At 41.6% G+C, this 17,835-nt stretch overlaps 1 protein-coding gene across 1 annotated transcript in view; it reads left to right on the top strand.

The window, feature by feature from the left end:
* RAB39B (RAB39B, member RAS oncogene family) overlaps nucleotides 1-17,047 on the top strand; it is a 91,118-nt gene extending 74,071 nt beyond the window's left edge. The window contains exon 2 of the mRNA XM_085608152.1: nucleotides 12,590-17,047. Coding sequence (XP_085464278.1) covers nucleotides 12,590-13,016 — 427 coding nt within the window. The 3' untranslated portion in view covers nucleotides 13,017-17,047. The remainder of the gene's footprint in view (nucleotides 1-12,589) is intronic.
* The last annotated feature ends 788 nt before the right edge of the window (nucleotides 17,048-17,835 follow it).

The following is a 17,835-nucleotide window of genomic DNA, read 5'->3' as shown; positions in this document are numbered from 1 at the left end:
CATGAACTGTGGCCCATACACATACACCCAATGTCCCTGTTGCTCTGGGGGTGAAGTTAGCGTTTTCCTTCGCTGATCATACATCCCTAATTCAATAGTCAAGAATTTACATAAATCCACATACAATCACCTCGATTCTATTCGATCGATGAATCAATTAGTTGAATAACTGAAGGTCAATAGTCATTTCAAATCATAGACAGACACAAATAACCACAATTTTTTTTGTAAGTTGTTAAATTGTATCTAACTCAATGCATTAATTCGAGAAAACCACCTCATGCGAGAGAATACAATCTACTAATCATCTAGCGAATAATCAGTCTCAGCAATACAATTGTCGCATGGAGGGGATAGATGAAGAGACATCAGACAAATAGCATCAAAGTTAAATTCTCATTTCAGAAGGATAGAGGAAGAGACAAAAGCGCAAAATGAATTCTCAAGTTATCAAGATACCAACCCAAGAGAATAGGAACGAGGAAAACCACCACCCTGGCCTAGGTAGCGGCAAGGGACCCCCGATCAGACAGAGTGTCAGGGATCAAAGTCTTAAGATCAGGATAAAGATAGGACTGGATCGACTAGGCCTCTCTGCAACCGGACAATCAGCAGTTCACCTGCACTATCTCCGTCTCCCTTAAGGATCTCGCAGCAGCAACTCGATCTCAATCCCACCCCTAAATCACCTATTCTTTATACCCTTTTCGTACAAGTCCATCCCACTAAAGTTGCTAATGTCACCCATTCTAGCTACGGGATTGGTTAAAACGAGGGGTGGATGGTCATTCGACATTAGACCATGCTTTCTTTTTATCTACCGCATTGTTCATTTTCGTTTCCCACTTATTCAATATACATCCCTACTCTCTCATGAGGAAAATGTAGCATGTTCAGGACAACGTTTACACATTTTATAAATTTGCAGACTTTCGCACAGAAGTTGGCTGCTCTTCAAGTGTTGTCCTTCACCGCATCACACTCTTTCAGCTGGCTCAGCAAGTTTATCCACAGTATCGCGTGGTTTGGGCGCACTGCAAGTTTCACTCATGACAGTTTGGTCAAGTTAAAAAAACATGGTGACTTGTCCATTTACTCAAAGAACTGAAAGCAGACCTTTATTAATAATGTGGTAATGAAACATTCACTGTTAACCACCCTCCTTCACTCAGAACCAAGTTAGCTGTTATTCTAGCAAAGCGCAAGTAAAAGCAACGTTAATTAGCGTTACTTAAGCATCACACAGCATGCCTTCTCATATACTACGCACACAATTTGCAGTGTAAACCATTCACAACACATTCTACTCACCATTTTATTACCTCTTTGGTTATTTACGTTTAGTTAAGATTAATTTCATGCAATTTGCGAAGCGGTTTACCCTCATGTAATGTATAGGTGTACATTAGTATTCTATCTACTTAACGTTCGTATATGTTACGGGGGTACTCAACAAGAGTGGGTTTCTTTATCGAATCCCCGCTTCATCAATCATTCCATGCCACGACCCCTACATAAACCCTGTAAGGAATTGTCTCAACATATCCACATCTCCCAAGTTATTTGTACAGTGCATTTCATATGAGGATTCCACAGAACCAGGATACACGAGGTGTGATGCAGACATCCTTTCAATGGAGGGATTTCCTCAATCAATCTCAACCATCTATTTCGTACTGTTTTAATTTGTATGTCTGAACCCAACAAGGCCCTTGATTTTAGATTACCCATGATGCCCTTCTCAATTTGGTTATCGTGAGTACAGAACTGAAACAATCCAGAAAGTATTTATTTTTTATTGTTCGTATTTGTAACCTTTTGATCTATTTTCTGTTTCTAAGAGCTCCAATATATCAATGTAGATTGATCCACAAAGTAGCCTCTTCCTGCTCCACATCATCTCAGAACCAGCACCTAAAAGAGCTCGCTAAGCTATCAACCCTCGTATCCAGTGGAGTGGTTGGCTGCTAGTAGATCCCCCCCCCCCTCCCCCCCACCTCATACCCTAAGCCGTCCTATTACTTTCGAACAGTGCCCCTATAGATAGATAAGAGTCTGTTCTCGGGTGTTATCTTTACTGAATGAATGGACTTCTCTTATGCAGTGAACCTGTGAAGCTGCATTGAGCATTATCTACCACTCTCTATGGGGCTGTTTGGTCTTCAGCCCAATTAAATAAACCAGACTCTCTGCATATCCTGCATTTAACCCCAACATACCTCTATATAAGAATGGCTCCTGTCTCTAGAGTTAATTCTATATCTTGATGTTCTTTGCGTCACCCGCAATTTTGTGCAACTGTGCTTTCAAAAGCCTAAACTGAAAAATACTCAATGGCAAGTGTTTTGTTTTTTCTCACCTTTTCTCCGATCTCATTTCCGTCTTCCTTCCATTTTGTGCCTCTTCTCATGTGTTTCCATATTCCACCTGTTATTTTCAAGGGGATGCAAGCACCTGCAAATGTCTACCGTGCTTTCTCTGCTTGAAAACTCATCTATAATCCCTGAATTGTTATAGCCATCACAACATATATTATAATTTAGGGTATGGAGGTAAGGAGTGTGCAGACATCGTTTATTCCATCTAGCAGCACAGAAAGAAATCAGAGTAAAAATCCAAAAAATTATGGAAGAATCTCCCAGTTAGAAGAGAGGCTATTATTAGACCCCATTCCTGAGAAGGCGACCTCCACGATTTATCGTAAATTATTAAACAATATACCCGACCCACTGACAGCACTTGGAGAGGCATGGGTTAAAGACCAAGGTAGCATTGACGATGAGGAGTTGGCAGGAGGCAATCCTGAGCCCAAGAGAGATCGCGATCAGATCCGGATTTAGGCTGATAAAACTGAAGATACTCCACTGCACCGATTATCCTCGTACACACCTCTACACCTGGGGCAAGGCCACTACAGCACTGTGCGTCAGGGGATGTCAGCGGGAGGGAACCTTTTTTGCATATTTTATGGGAATGTCCGGAAATTGTGAGATACCGGCATAGGGTCACAGACACGATGTCTAGGGTGGCAGGAGTGATGATTCCCATGGACCACAAATGGCTCCTATTAATGATAAAGGGGGAATCCGACTGGCCCAGGTGTGTGGGTATTTGGTTGGCTCTAGCAGCGGGGATCGCTAAGCGCAATATTGCCAGAGGGTGGGGGGCGCCCCTACCCCCGACGCTGGGGGAATGGAGACGTGTCCTTGATTGGTGCCAACGGGCAGAAGAAACTGTGTACAAGAGCAGGGGGTGTGTTAAAAAATGGGAACAAATTTGGACACCCTGGCGAAAGTTTAGGGGGACGGCTGTGGGAGATTGATATGAAGCAGCCGGATTGTCGGGACTGGGGAGTAAGATACGTGTCACAAGCAGTGTTTCATGCTCCACAAATTTGCCATGGGATGTAGGCTCACCCGGGGCACTGTTTCTCCTGTGGTTGTTATGATCATCTATTTCCACTTGACTGAAATTCCTATTGTTGAAGAAGTATAAACCTCAATGTATACTACTTCAAGTATTTAATGGAAATGTGGATTATTGAGCTATGTTAATAAAAAGATTTATAAAATAGTAATCATAATAATTATGGAAGAATCTGTGAGCTTTTGAAAAGTTGTCAGTCTAGTAAGGGTTTGCAAGCACCGGGGTCCTTCATATCTAGCCTGGTCACGGTGCACGTTTGTGGCTTACCTTAATCATCTTGAGGCACGCTCGATCGGAGCACAGTTTTGGGCTGTCATTCACCGCGCATCATTTGTAGTGAGTGATTAATGATCCCACTTTGATGCTGATGTGGGAAGGCGGACTACTGAAGCCGCTGTAGTTTCAGACACTACAAACATTGGCTCACACATGGTCCTATATATAACTAACAAACTGCTAGTACTGCAACTGTACTTCAATCTCAACGTTTTTTATGAGAAGACATTTTAAGATAAAACAAAAAATGCAGAAGATCTTTGTTTTCTTTGAGTTGATCAGAATATTTTTTATTTTTCAGTTATTTTAAACTTCCATCTGAAAGAACAAATTTGAAACTTTAGCCGTCTATTTAATGACAGGTATTTTAAGAATTTTTTTTCACACCATTCAGTGAAACATATCAATCATACTTCTCAAGCATCCCATTCATTCGTGAAGTGTTATTGTGCGCATACGTTCTAGACACATTCTAAACAAACAAACAAATACTGTAACAATTAAATGAACAAATGATCAAATCTTTCTGATTGGACCACAGAAACAATTGTTTGTCCTATTAAGCTCTAAGTTATTTCATTTTAGAATTATTCAAAATTTCATGTGGTCTCTTGTCGAGGTCTACGTGTTTCGAGACCCATTCTTTTCTGGGACTCTCATCAGGACCTCTGGAAAACACTTTGTTGCACTGTGTCGATCAAACGAGGAATAGTGCTTGTAAAATCCGTTGTAAGATCTAAATGAGCGATTGAGCACTGACTGTCCACGACTTTTAGAATGCTGTGCCCTTGCTTCTTCTTTTCGCGGTGTTTCAAATGAACCCACGCCGACTTCATTTCATTTGAAACACCGCGAAAAGAAGAAGCAAGCGCACAGCATTCTAAAAGTCGTGGACAGTCAGTACCCGAGTAGAAAGAAGACTGCCATCAATCCTCTAATGAACACCAAGATGCCATCCGACCAGCGACTCGTTCGCTAAACAAAGATTACTTGCCAGCCTAATCGCTCATTTAGGACAAACAATTGTTTCTGTGGTCCAATCAGAAAGATTTGATCATTTGTTCATTTAATTGTTACAGTATTTGTTTGTTTGTTTAGAATGTGTCTAGAACGTATGCGCACAATAACACTTCACGAATGAATGGGATGCTTGAGAAGTATGATTGATATGTTTCACTGAATGGTGTGAAAAAACATTCTTAAAAAACCTGTCATTAAATAGACGGCTAAAGTTTCAAATTTGTTCTTTCAGATGGAAGTTTAAAATAACTGAAAAATAAAAAATATTCTGATCAACTCAAAGAAAACAAAGCTCTTCTGCATTTTTTGTTTTATCTTAAAATGTCTTCTCATAAAAAACGTTTAGATTGAAGTACAGTTGCAGTACTAGCAGTTTGTTAGTTATATTAGATGAGTGGCTCAGCTTTACTGCCTTAGGCCCACCTCCAGTGTTGGTTTTCACACATGGTCCTGCCATCAAAAGTGCACAATGTCTATTTCCAAGGGCACAAAAGCAAAACTTACAGGTGGAGTCTACTTTGTAGAGGAGTTTTATTCTATCCTCATTCCCAAGTTAGACCATCTACCTCTTTCAGGAGGATTTGCTGATAGATTCTGCTCTCATGCAAGCACCAGGGACCCCATTAAGATACAGGCCTTGTGTATAATTTTGGAATCGAGTTTCCAGGATTGCCATACACCACCCCCACATTTGTTAGTCTTTGCAGATCGTTACACTGACAATGAACCATTTTCCTGTGAAAAGAAGTGTAATTTTTACAAAGTGACTGCTATTCATCTTGGGAAGCTACCAGTACTTAATTTGGTTGCTGGTGGCGGACTCTGGACCTCATTCGTTTGGGCCAGCACCCATTTGTCGTCATCGGACATTCACCAAAGCATGAGAGGGAAAAACACATAAAGGGGGAGGGAGAGAAAGTCGGGAAAACGCAGCACAAAGGGAGAAAGCAGGAACCTGCAATAGTGAGAGAACGGGACAGGGGTGTCTGGTATTGGATTAAAGAGGCCTGGGGAGAATTCAGGACTACCAGCCTTGGTATTCGGGCCTCCAACATTTCATAGTGCCAGCCATGGGCTTCTACCACAGGCCTCTTTCATATTGCAACAGCCCATTTCTGGAAGTAAGATTTTTAGCTCATTTGTACATCCATGCTTTATTGCTTTCCACACTTCTATTGCAATTGTGGCTGTGCATGGCCGCCTTAAACAACACCTAGGCTGTCACTCCTTCAGAGACTTGCAGAATGGACTCCTTCTAGCTTTAGATTGGTTGCCAACAACATTTCACTGGCTAAGGTTCCTGGAAAGATGACCTCCCAATTGCTGAACTATTTGGAGGCCCATTATACCCTTCTTTCTGTTCTCCAGACAATCGAACAAAGAGAGATCGTGTCTCTTCTGTGTAAAGTGCCCTGGTTCTTTTCGACATCTAAGAAGTGCTTAATTTGTTAAAAAAACAAAAGTAATTGCCTGGTCCCTTCTCAGGCGACCACTGCAGATTGCACCACCCGTGGCCCCTGCCAGCTTTGCCAATGACAGTACCAACACAATTACTAGCCAATGCACTCCTGCAAGTGTGACAGTTCAAACTATTTCAGGCCACCCCATGCTATGAGAGGCATGGGTGGAAGGTATTTATTTTGTATGACATATTAAATCATTAAACACTGTTGTGCTTATCTTAACATTAGACATGCGGCGTCACCATGTGGTGGCATGTCATGAGTGCTGGTGTTGATAATTAGGTGCCGGTGCTCATGCATCAGAACCACATGCTCAAATTGAGCACTGCATCTGAACAGCTTCTGAGAATGCCAAAAACTAAACTAATGTAGGTGACCAAAAAATGATGGAGTGGAATATAGTGCAGAATAATTGCAAATGGCCGAGCTTAATTCAAGCAGTTCATCATCCAGTATTTGTTTTCTCAGATTCCAGAAGTGCAATGGGTATGCCAAGAGCTGATCCCCTGCGTGTTCCCATAGGACTCAAACTGCACCTCCCTTGATGATGGCGGATAAGCCATAGGCATGCCTGGGATGGCGCATGTGATTTTGCAGATGGATGTGGCCCGGTTGTTTGGCCTGGACCGTCCCTGTTGGAGCAGGATCAAGCTGAGTTGAATGTGGTTGGTCTAAGTCTCTGGTGGCAAAGTAACCAAAACAATTCCTAGTGACTTATACAAGAATATACGCATTTCATCCAGCGCTCTTTTTTTAATCTGTCACACTCGTCCATACATTCATGCCTCCTTGGGCTCGGTCTGTGAAAGAGAAGTGGCCAGATTCTCTCACCTGGGTCCCCTCCAACTCTGAAAGATTTGCCACATTTGCTGAAAATTATGAACAGCAGCTGGCATGTGAGGTTCCCCAGTGGTCGGTTCTTTTTTTCCCCTTTGCTCTTCAATAATCATTTTTTGCTCTTTCATCTTCTCTGGGCTTCAGTTCGTACACAGTGACTAGCTATATATCTGCCCTCACGTGATCTCTCTGTGAATCTGTTCATTCCTTTTGATACATTCACAGATAGGTTTCTTTATCCTCAGACGATGCTTTTCACCATTAACTTAAAAAAAGAAGCACCCAGGGTAGCCTGCAGTCGAATGCTCTTGGTTCTAGTCATGACTGTATTATCTGTAATATCTCGGCGTCCGTGGAGGGTAAAAATGCCCTCTGGCGGATGGGAAACCTATGACAGCCTAATCCATTCTAAGAACGAGAGTATCCAATTAAAGCCATACTGATCCTCAGAAGGGGAGGGGGGGCCAAGGCTCTTTACTCCAGGCCCCTGCTCAGGGTGCAACATGCATTTATATAATAAAAACAGGCCTGACCGGTGCCTTCATGATGCAGTTAACGCTGCAACACCATTGGCTGCCGTCAAGATCTGTGTTTTCCCTTCCCCAAGTACACTTGTTTCCTTACGTACGACCTGTAACTTGGAAGAGAAATGAATAAGGGCCGTGTGAAAATGTTTGGCCCCACAGGGCTTCTGACATAGGAGGAAGTGATGGTGGAGTAGGCGTTTTAAATAGCTACCTTTGGAGCCATCGGCTGACACCTGGGACCAGATGCATTCTACCACATCACTAACTTGAACACCCACACACAGCGCAGCACCACACCCCATCCTTTCATCATTCTATCCAGCTATATAGGCTGCATCAAACAAGAGGTAGAACAGATGGCCACCGAATCTAGCGAGCGTTTAGGGTACAAGGAGTTGTCTATCCTTTCTCTTGGGGCACATTGCTCAGCAGGGAAGCCTGTGTTTTTAGAATGCGCTAACCTCGAGGTCTCTGCAGCCTCATTTACCGAACCCATCACTTCCCTGGCATGTTGAAACAGGAGATTGGTTTTCTGTAGCCCGCGACATCTTTAGGATTTTGGAGGCCCTTGTTAAGACATATTTTTGGGGCCCCTATTCAGAACAGCATTGAATCTGTGATCCAATTACAGCTCTTTCATGCCCTCTTTGGCCAGGTGCACTGGCCCAAATTCGAAATGTGCTTCCATCTCCTATTCAAGGATTGTAACATTCGTTTTCAATAGGTAATATAGCAGCCGCTCACTAATGCTATTCCTAAAAACATCTGTGACCCCCTCCTTTTTTTTTTTTCATATGTGATCTAAAATAAACTTTTTTTATGGATGTTGCAGGATGTTGTAAAATAAACACAACTTTCTGCAAATTGTCAGCAATAAACCAACACACACCTATATTCAAAATACATTAACCGAACGCAGTATTTTAAACAATCTATGTTTAAGAATCATTCAAGGTCATTAGGACAGGACTGTCTGCAGAACAGAGCCGCCTCTATCAAGGGGCCCCCTAAACGGATGGAGCCCTGGGCCAACGCCCCCTTTGTCCATACCTTAAAACGTCTCTGCCTGTAGCCAGAGATTGCAGTTCATTAAACCTTAGATCTGCTTGTTGTACCGCCTGTTTGGCCTGTGTCCTAGGCATCGAACCCAAAGTGATCAGCCCTCGTCTTCTGTAGTATACAACGCCTTTACTGAGTTCATCCAATCACAGCGTGTTCTCCCACTCGGTTTCATTGCTTTCAGCGCAAAGGTCAACAGGCGCGTGTGTCACCACATGAGGTGCTAATAGTCACACCATCTGTTAGTATTCATCATTTAAATGAACCAATTAATTTTAAATCATTAAGTGTTGGTAACCTTTACTGGGTGTTGTTTCACTTTCTAATTTACAGTATAAGTCTCTAACGATGGTTTGTATTTTTTTATTCACAATACGAATTGGTCAGGCAAAAAAAAGAAAGAATATATGTACAAATTTCATTCTAGGTGCAATCCAAATGTAGCTCATTCTTGGGTATATTTTGTTTGTATCATAAGTAATTAAAGCATAATAATTCACGAATAGGGTTGAGAGAAAAAAGATGGAGTTCTGTTAATTACACCTTGCATTCCCACATATATAAATGCAAATCATCTGTTGGTTTAAAATAAAAATAGCAGAACGCTGTTCCCAAGCGTTCCTACCACTCACTCTGAGCTCTGTCTTTATCATGGTTCTCTTTGTCAATGAACTGACACATTTATGAGCTGGTGAGGCAAGCTAAAAGCAAAGTGTCCTGCCCTCTATGCTGGGTGGGAGAGTTTGGGGGTACTCACTCCTGGAAACGTGTTCGATATCTCTGGAGCCTATGACATGTTATAGGGCAAACACATAATGTGCCTTGCCCTAGTTTGCTGCGGGAACAATTCCCAGAGCGGAGTTATGTGGCCACCTTTCCTCTGCTGATTGCAACCGTCTCTTTTGAGTGGGAGAGGCCGGGGCATCTTTAGATTGATCCAAGACGCGTGAGTTTGTTTCTTCTGCCACGTATTGTACATGCTAGTGATGACTAAACACATGGCCTTATATCTCAGGTCATGGGTCCACCTGGGAACTGTCTGTGCCCAGACATCAGCACTCTTCCAAGGCTGCCTGCATTTATGAAAACAGTGAAAACTTGCTCGGATCAAAAAGGCTCCCCAGGTTGCTCTACACTCCATGAGCTAATGTTTTACCTGTAAGGAAACCCATACTTGAGTGATCCCTGACCCACTACATTCACGGATCCCCAAGACTGGAGAAGGGGATAATGACGTTCAAGAACTTCTTTTCTGTCTCAATGATGCTACTAAGTGGCTCCCTACACATGCCAGGGCTTTAGAAAAAGAAAATGGGCAAATGTAGATCCCAGCCCCCAGGGCTCAATACCCTCCCGATGTATTGTCAGAAAAAGTGGACCCTGCTCTTTACTTGCCTTCTGTAACATCAGTATGTATTTATTTGTTTTTACACCTATACCTAGGACTCTTGCAAGCCCTGCATTGATTTTATACAACAAAGCTCCTTCCTTGTAGGGACCACAGCCTAAAATATACACACACAGATCGTAACAACTCAAACTTGTGTTTTGCACTTTATATACTGCAATCCTAGCCGAGAAGCAATTGAGACGTGCAGATGATGGGGTTGAAGAGAACAGTTTAAATGTTGTACATAATGGGAGGTTAGAGGGTTTTCTTTGAGTTAGTGTCATGATACCAGAAGTCGCCATGTTTCCAAAGAATGGTGAACGATGGTGCAGATTTACTATGAATTTGCATTGAAGTTGTCTCCCTTTAGTGGTTCACCCCGAAGAAAAATCCTGTTTGGCATTTACTAATCCATGCAAAGACACTTTATGTGGTTTAGTAAATACAAAGTAATGCAAGGCATTGCACAGTGCTGTCTTGCGTTACTTTGCATCGGTAGGCGTTACAAGGGAGGAGCATGGGTGTTCCCATGTATCTTGGCACAAACCCAGACTTACAAAGACTTGTAAACCTAGGTTTGTTCTAGAATGGTTCACCTACCTGACAGAGGCATAACAAGGAAAATATCTTTATTTCTCCCAGTTAGTTACTCCTTTGATGTGTGCTGCATCCGTAGCACACATGGAAAGAGGAATATGCCTCTAAGGATTATTTATGTGCAGGAAGTGTTGCGCGGTTTGTACCTCCCTCGGTAAAACTGCGTTTGTTGGACAACATAAACATCAGGATTGTGCCAGACTGATTCTGTGCACACCCTCAGGATAAGTTGTCCCATGTCCCTGCTAGCCCCAGTACACCTCTGTACCCTGATTCTTACAGGGCAACAAATGTGTGTGTAACTTTAGAACATGACAACCCTGATCCCCCAAGGAAATCGTGTACCTTTTCGTTTGGACTTTCATGCATATCCAAAGAAGTACACAAGAAATACTCAGCAAGGCCTTCCAATATTTATTAAAGCGATGTGATTCTTGCATAAAATACGTATGCTGCGATTGAGTAGAAAGAAACAGATTAGCGTAATTAGCCTTAGAAGAACTGTGAAAAAAGAATGAACATTTCCACTATTGTGCTAAGACAGTGAATATATGCAAGCATATAAGTACTGTGTATAGTTGTACTCTTACCTGGCTCTCCTAGCCTAGTCTTGCCTAGGGTGGGTCATCTGCCAAATCCCTGCTAGGTGGACTAACTGTATGTGGGTAATCTCTGTCAGGTGGACTAACTGTATGTGGGTAAGTGTCATCAGGCTTTCCGTCTTGGTATGGAGCTGGACATCCCTCGTTGTTGGTACACAGGAATTAGCTGAGCTGGTATTCCGACATGTGGTAACCCCGCTGTGTCAGGTAAATGCTCCTCTGCCTAAACCAGGAAGTGGTTTTGTATTTATAGAACCCGTGTGGCCATGTCGCAACCCCTGTCCGGCTGTAATTGTGTATTCGAGTTGGATAGCGTTGTCGCCTTTCGCACAGTAACATAAATAACATTTGCGCAGTGAACTTTATTCCTTGTACTGAATGTTCAAGGTATTGTGATAGTGTGCCTAGTAAGTGGAAATGTAAGCAGTGCAGATTTAGAGAATGTTATCCTGCATAGTCAAGCATGCAAATGTATGTCAAAAGTTACTGTGTGTAAAAGAGAAGGCAACTTAAGAAATGTGAGTATGTAAAAAATGTCAGGGTTTCTAACCAGGCCTATCCGGATCACTACAGTGCAAGGGTGCCTGCATTGGTGCTAGGCAGCACATAGTGTGTCAGTGCAATGAGAGAGCAGAAATGCTCCATACCTTTGTAAATATGGAGAATTTCTGTTCTCTCCCTTTCACGCAGTGCAGCACAGCAAGTTGCGTTGTCGTGTTGTGTGAAATAATAGTAAAAAATGCACCTAAAGGTTTGTTGAAGCAGCGCATTTTCAGATCCTTTCTGAAGTCAAGGAGAGAACAGGACTCCAGAAAAGCAGTGTAAAATTCTTTCCTTTTTACAGCTCTTGCTTTCCATTCAGTGACATTTTGGTAATGTAACCTGTATGGCCTTATTAATGGCACAGCATGTCTTGAAGATGATACAGCCACTGTAGCTGGGTGGAAGTAACAGGATGCAACCATGCCTCTATAGGGAGGAGGGGATGCTGGTTAGTAGGTTTTCAGGTGGAAGAAGTTCGACAAGTCCAAGGTCTGGCAGAAGAGACCACTGTTCAGTTTTCAGTTGCTCTTTCTGTCCTGTTAGCATTGGATCCAATTGGTTCCAAGCTTCTAATACGTCCAGCTCTTCAAGTGTCCCCTCACCCATGCAATTTTAGTTTGTTGCAAGCTATCTATGATTTGTTGAGTTTACTATATTTTTGTAGACCATTTGGGTAGCAGTTTGTGATTACTTTAGAATATGTATTCTAAATGACCGTAAATAAAAGGTCTTGAATCTTCTGCTTTGAAATAATAGAATGTAGTGGTGTATCACCAAGCAAATATTTATCTTGGTATGCTTAGCACTTTCTCTTTTAATATTGATTATTTTTTTTTTTTTTTTTTGCAGGTCCATAACCCGGGCCTACTACAGAAACTCAGTAGGCGGACTTCTGCTCTTTGACATCACTAATCGCAGATCTTTCCAGAACGTCCATGAGTGGCTGGAAGAAGCCAAAGTTCATGTCCAACCCTATCAGATTGTTTTTGTCTTGGTGGGCCATAAGTGTGATCTTGACACTCAACGACAAGTTACCAGACATGAGGCTGAGAAACTAGCTGCGGCCTATGGGATGAAGTACATCGAGACATCGGCTCGCGATGCCATCAATGTGGAAAAGGCTTTCACTGAGCTGACCCGAGACATATACGAGCTTGTTAGGAAGGGAGACATTAGCATCCAGGAAGGTTGGGAAGGGGTAAAGAGTGGATTTGTACCAAATGTAGTGCATTCTTCAGAAGAGGTTGTCAAATCAGATAGGAGATGCTTATGCTAATGAATGTTAAAGAAATGCTAATCTGAACTTCCCTAACAAAACATACTCTCATTGGACTCCGGGTGATGGCACGTTCCGTAATACTGGTAGGATGCGTTTTACTTTTCCAACTCAACAGGCAAGAACTGATAGAGCAGATGTCAAATCCTGAAGAAGAATGAAGGTGTAGTAGGAACCTTTGAGGACAAACGTTGGGGGGAAAAACACAATGGCGCATGTTTCTGTTGTATAAGGTGGGAGTGAGATATGAATGGGACAAAGGTTTGGGGATGTCTGGATTTTCTCATATAATTCAGTAGGGTGTGTTAAAGCCAATCTACAATGTTTTTTCTGCAGTACATGTCAATAGAACCTTGAGCCACAGACTTCTTGAGTGTTTTACTTGGTGAGCTAGATTCTGGCCTTGATTACCATTACTTATATTACTTTACCTGTAATTATCGTGACACATATATTCATTCCCAGATCAGATTTTGGCTCTCGCACAACTTTTTGTTGTTTCCTCTCAAAAGTTGCTGAATGTTCGAACAAATACTACACAACTAAACTTCAAAACACTTTTCATTGTTAATTAATGCAGTTAATAAAATACTAATAAGCAAAATATTAGTTTTTAAAAATAGGCTTTTCTTTTTCCCCATTGTTCATTGAAGAGAGTCAATTGGCTTAAGGTTTTGTCCACATACAGAAAGGTCCATTGTCGGAAAGGTAAGCCAGTGCTTTGCAACTGGTTTTCTTTAACAGGAGAGAGACTAACAAGGTTATTTGGGGTCAGAACTTGCACATAATAGAATATTTCAATTTATCAAGAATATATGTTTACTACACTAAGAATCATTAACATACACGCGTATTATTAGAGAGCGCAAGTCAGCGACTGTCAACCAAGTAAGACTAAGCCAAATTATATTGGCTGGAAGAACATAATCAACGTAAAATGCATTGACTTCTCCATTATTTCTTACTGGATTTGTTGGGATTAATTATGAGTTGTTCTGAGTCAGGTTGTTTTAAAGCTTCTTGTTTCAGAAACTCCCATGCAAAGTTCAAACACTACATAAGTCCTTCATATGAAGAAAGGTGGGCCCAGCTGTAGTGAAACACAGGAGTACCTTGCCTTTGAGAGACCTGCTTTTATAAAGTAGCTTTGGTACGCATGACTAGAGGGTGTGCTGAAGAGGTGTTTTGGGCATGAGAACTGCACAACAATGCCGTACATACTTGCATAGCAGATTGTGAACTGGGTTGATGGTCTCTTAATATTGCAAAATGAGAAATTAAGTTACTGACCCAATTATAAAGTAGCCAATAATACTTTATTCAGCCTTGCAGTATTCCAGTATTCCATTTGTCCACACGTCACAAGCTAAAGCATCCGCTCCGCCACAAAATATTAAATGGATTGTGCGATTGGAACAAGCAATAACATATACCTTTTTCTGCCTGCATGATTCCATTTGTAAAGAAGGGTATCTTTGGAATTCAAAATCTCCTAAACTCCCCCCCCATGCCACTGTTTTATTATTTAGTTACGGCTCAGGCTTCTTTGCAGTGGTTAATACTGATAATGTAGGAGTATCTTGTGAGGGACATTTTCATGCCTTTTCTGTCAGTAACTTAGCAGCACCACCAGCTGGCGCTGCATGGTTCCTTACCTCACCTTAAAGAAGCACTGGCCATTCCTGTGTAGAAGAGACCCTTACAACACTGGATGCGTGTACGTAAATGGAGCTTCCCCTCCTTTTGAAGAATTGACGCATTTTCGAAGATTGGTTCAGCTCTGCTTCATAATGAAAAGCAAGCCCAGATTAAAACTAGAAAAAGATTACTAGAGACTAGAACTAAGTCAATTATCTAGTGAACGCTTGACTGCTCTTCATGGAGGTATTTAAAAAACACAATAGCCCGATATACAGAGCATTTTGTGCTCCTAAATTTGAATTTTGAAAAAGTAATTGTATCAGAATTGGTGGATTCACGTATTCGGGGTGTTCTTGGATGGGGAAGCCTGCATGCTAGGTTAAGATCCACAAGAATGTGACTTGGAGGTTTTCACATGCTTCTTAGAGGTGCCTTGCGAGAGTGTGAAGAGGGAGGGAACGCACACTCTTCTGTTTAAGGGGGTGTACATAGAAGAGTTTCCCCGCGAGTACTCCTCCAAGTCTGCAATAGGGCTTGTTTGAGAATCCCATAACAGTTGCAAAATTCTGACTTTTTCTGATGACCTTTGTGAAGCTTGCCTGCCATTCTTCTATACACCTTTCTGCAGAGGTTTGCAGAATCCAAGCCTCCAAATAGAAAGCGGTGCATGTTGTTTAGACAAATTTGGCAGCAAAATTTACATAACTGCTGCATCACTGACCGATGTATGCGGGATGAAAATTTAGTTGAGATTAGACAAATGTTTGTAACATGGTGCACCGCTGGTCAGTCCTGAAGATGAAAGCTAGCCATGTTATTACGTTGCAGCTCGTCTCTCTGTCTCCTTCTGCAACTTTCACCTCCTTTTGCGTGCTCCTCAAAGGTATCATCTTTTGCCATGGACTTGACGAAAAGGATTTGTCGAATAATTGAATGTTGGCGGAATATTCATCTAAGCTTTTGACAAACAAAAAAGCTCAACAGTGTCGTGTGAGATGAATAGACAAATTCAGTATTGGTAAATTCCCACCTGCAGAAACAGAATTTGCCTTTGTCCCTACTCAAAGTATCAATTTTATTGCTTTTGTACACGATAATCTTAGTGAATAGGGCTTAGTTCGCACTTGTGACTTTAAGCTCAACAGAAATCTCTACAGTAGACATTTTGTCCAGTGCATAGTTTGTAAAATTATAAATGTAGTCCACAAATTTTTTCTGAGGTGGTGGTGCGAGCCAGGAAGGCCAGGTACAGTTTCACCACCGCTTGGAATTTCCTACTACCTATCATCCACCGACCTGTTGGCTATACACACAGCTTGTTTAACTGCTGAGCAAGACTACTTCTTTCATTTCTGTTTTGGTGTGGAAATAGAAGAAGGACTGCCAATGCACTGAATGTTAAAAGGACAGCCAATACATTGATCCTTCATTTCCATTGGCTTGTTGTAGAAATTGAAGGAATTTGCGGTCTACACCTGCTCTCTGCATTAAAGCAGTGAACAGTGCATGAGGTGGCAAAGAGTCCCAGTGCCCTCAAATAAGTGCCAGTGGTGCCCACCAGCAACACCAACACAAAATAAGCACTGCGTTTACGCCTGAGGCATCTCTGCCTTCTGTAAACAGATATCTTTATGCAGAAAGGATTCAGTTCTAAACTGAGAATTATGCAGAGCACGGTCTTCTCATCCTCCTGTTCGGTCACCTGATCGAATTGCTGTGCCAGCCCCACCCACTCAGCATATTAGTACGCTAGGTCAATTTCTCTTGTCCCCTTTAACTGCCCCTCCTTAAGCTCCCCTCCTCACCAAAGTCGCCATTGACAGTAGAATAAAATTCCCATCTAATACACTTTCATTTGAATTGTCTATTTTTACGGTACAAGTCTCTTTCCAGTACATCGATACATACACGTTGTCAAACGCAAACGTGCAGATCTATGAAAACAAAGTATTTTTCAATTGTCACCGCATTTATGCCCCTCTGCATAGAGCAAATTGTGCTTCTTTTGCAAAATAAAATTCCAAATGCAGCCACATTTTAAAATACAGTGGTCAGTTTGTAAGAAATAACATTGTAAATCTAGCTCAAGTTCTTGGGTTATTTAAATTAATAAAAAATAAAAAATGGGAGTTAGGACTACTATTGTACATCAGATTTTATGTTTCCCACCAATGGGACCGCTTTAATCAGTTACTAGAAATGTTTACTAATAAGTAAAGCTATTGTGTTAGTATAATGCTTAAACAGGAAAAGTTCAAAAAGCTGTTTAAATGTAGGTAAATTAAGTAACAATGCTGACCTTTATGGTACAGACCACATAAAAAATCTGCATGTTGGATCTGAATTTCTCTAACTCTCCAGAAATAAACTATACTGTACTCGTTTCCTCAGTTTTGTTATGCGCTGTAATAACATATGAACAATATGCTGTTATTTAGCTGTATGTGAATGAAGAACATGCTTGTATATTAGCAACAACTGGTTAATAAGTACTTTGTGACTCACGAAACTTCAATATGCTTGTGAGCTAGTTTTCTGTTTTTCTGACAATGAGCTTTGAGCTAACGGATTCTACTGAACGCTGTAAATTTTTGAGGATTTTATATAACGCGTTCCATTGGGCACAAGAGGGGACAGAGAGTTTGGAATTGTAGTGGTAAATGATTTCTTTGTTGTCATAACTGGAAAGAATAAAGACCATGACGGTGTAGGAGAAGGTGCAAACCCCACACTTTTTCTGCCTAGCGTACTATGTGCGTATGTGAATAATTCTGTCATCTATGCGTGGTCGCGCTCCAGTGCGGCAGGCTGTATCTTGGGTCATTCAGTGGTAGATCACAAAAAAGGTAAAATACCATAATTGCTATTAAAATAAAATATAATATTCAAGTCCTAGCACCGAAGCGTGATAACGACTGATAAATCAGTGTCTTCTTCGCAAATAAGCCCCTGGATCTATTTGTCCTGAAGGTGGTGCGGTTTTGTGAGCACTGCAAAGATCCTATTGTGACATTGAATGCTCTACTAATGTTTGTGGATTCAAATCTAAGGCTTTCCTCAGTTCCATGGTGATGCAGATCCATAGATATGAGGACAGCCCTTTTTATGCTGTACTAATCGGTTGTGTGTGCCTGGGGAAAGAGATCCCAGAAGACTCATTAGAACATTTGTAGCACTC

This window comes from Triturus cristatus, chromosome 5_2, assembly GCF_964204655.1.
Source record: "Triturus cristatus chromosome 5_2, aTriCri1.1, whole genome shotgun sequence".
In the NCBI taxonomy this organism is placed as follows: domain Eukaryota; kingdom Metazoa; phylum Chordata; class Amphibia; order Caudata; family Salamandridae; genus Triturus; species Triturus cristatus.
This window is presented reverse-complemented; position numbering and strand designations above follow the sequence as displayed.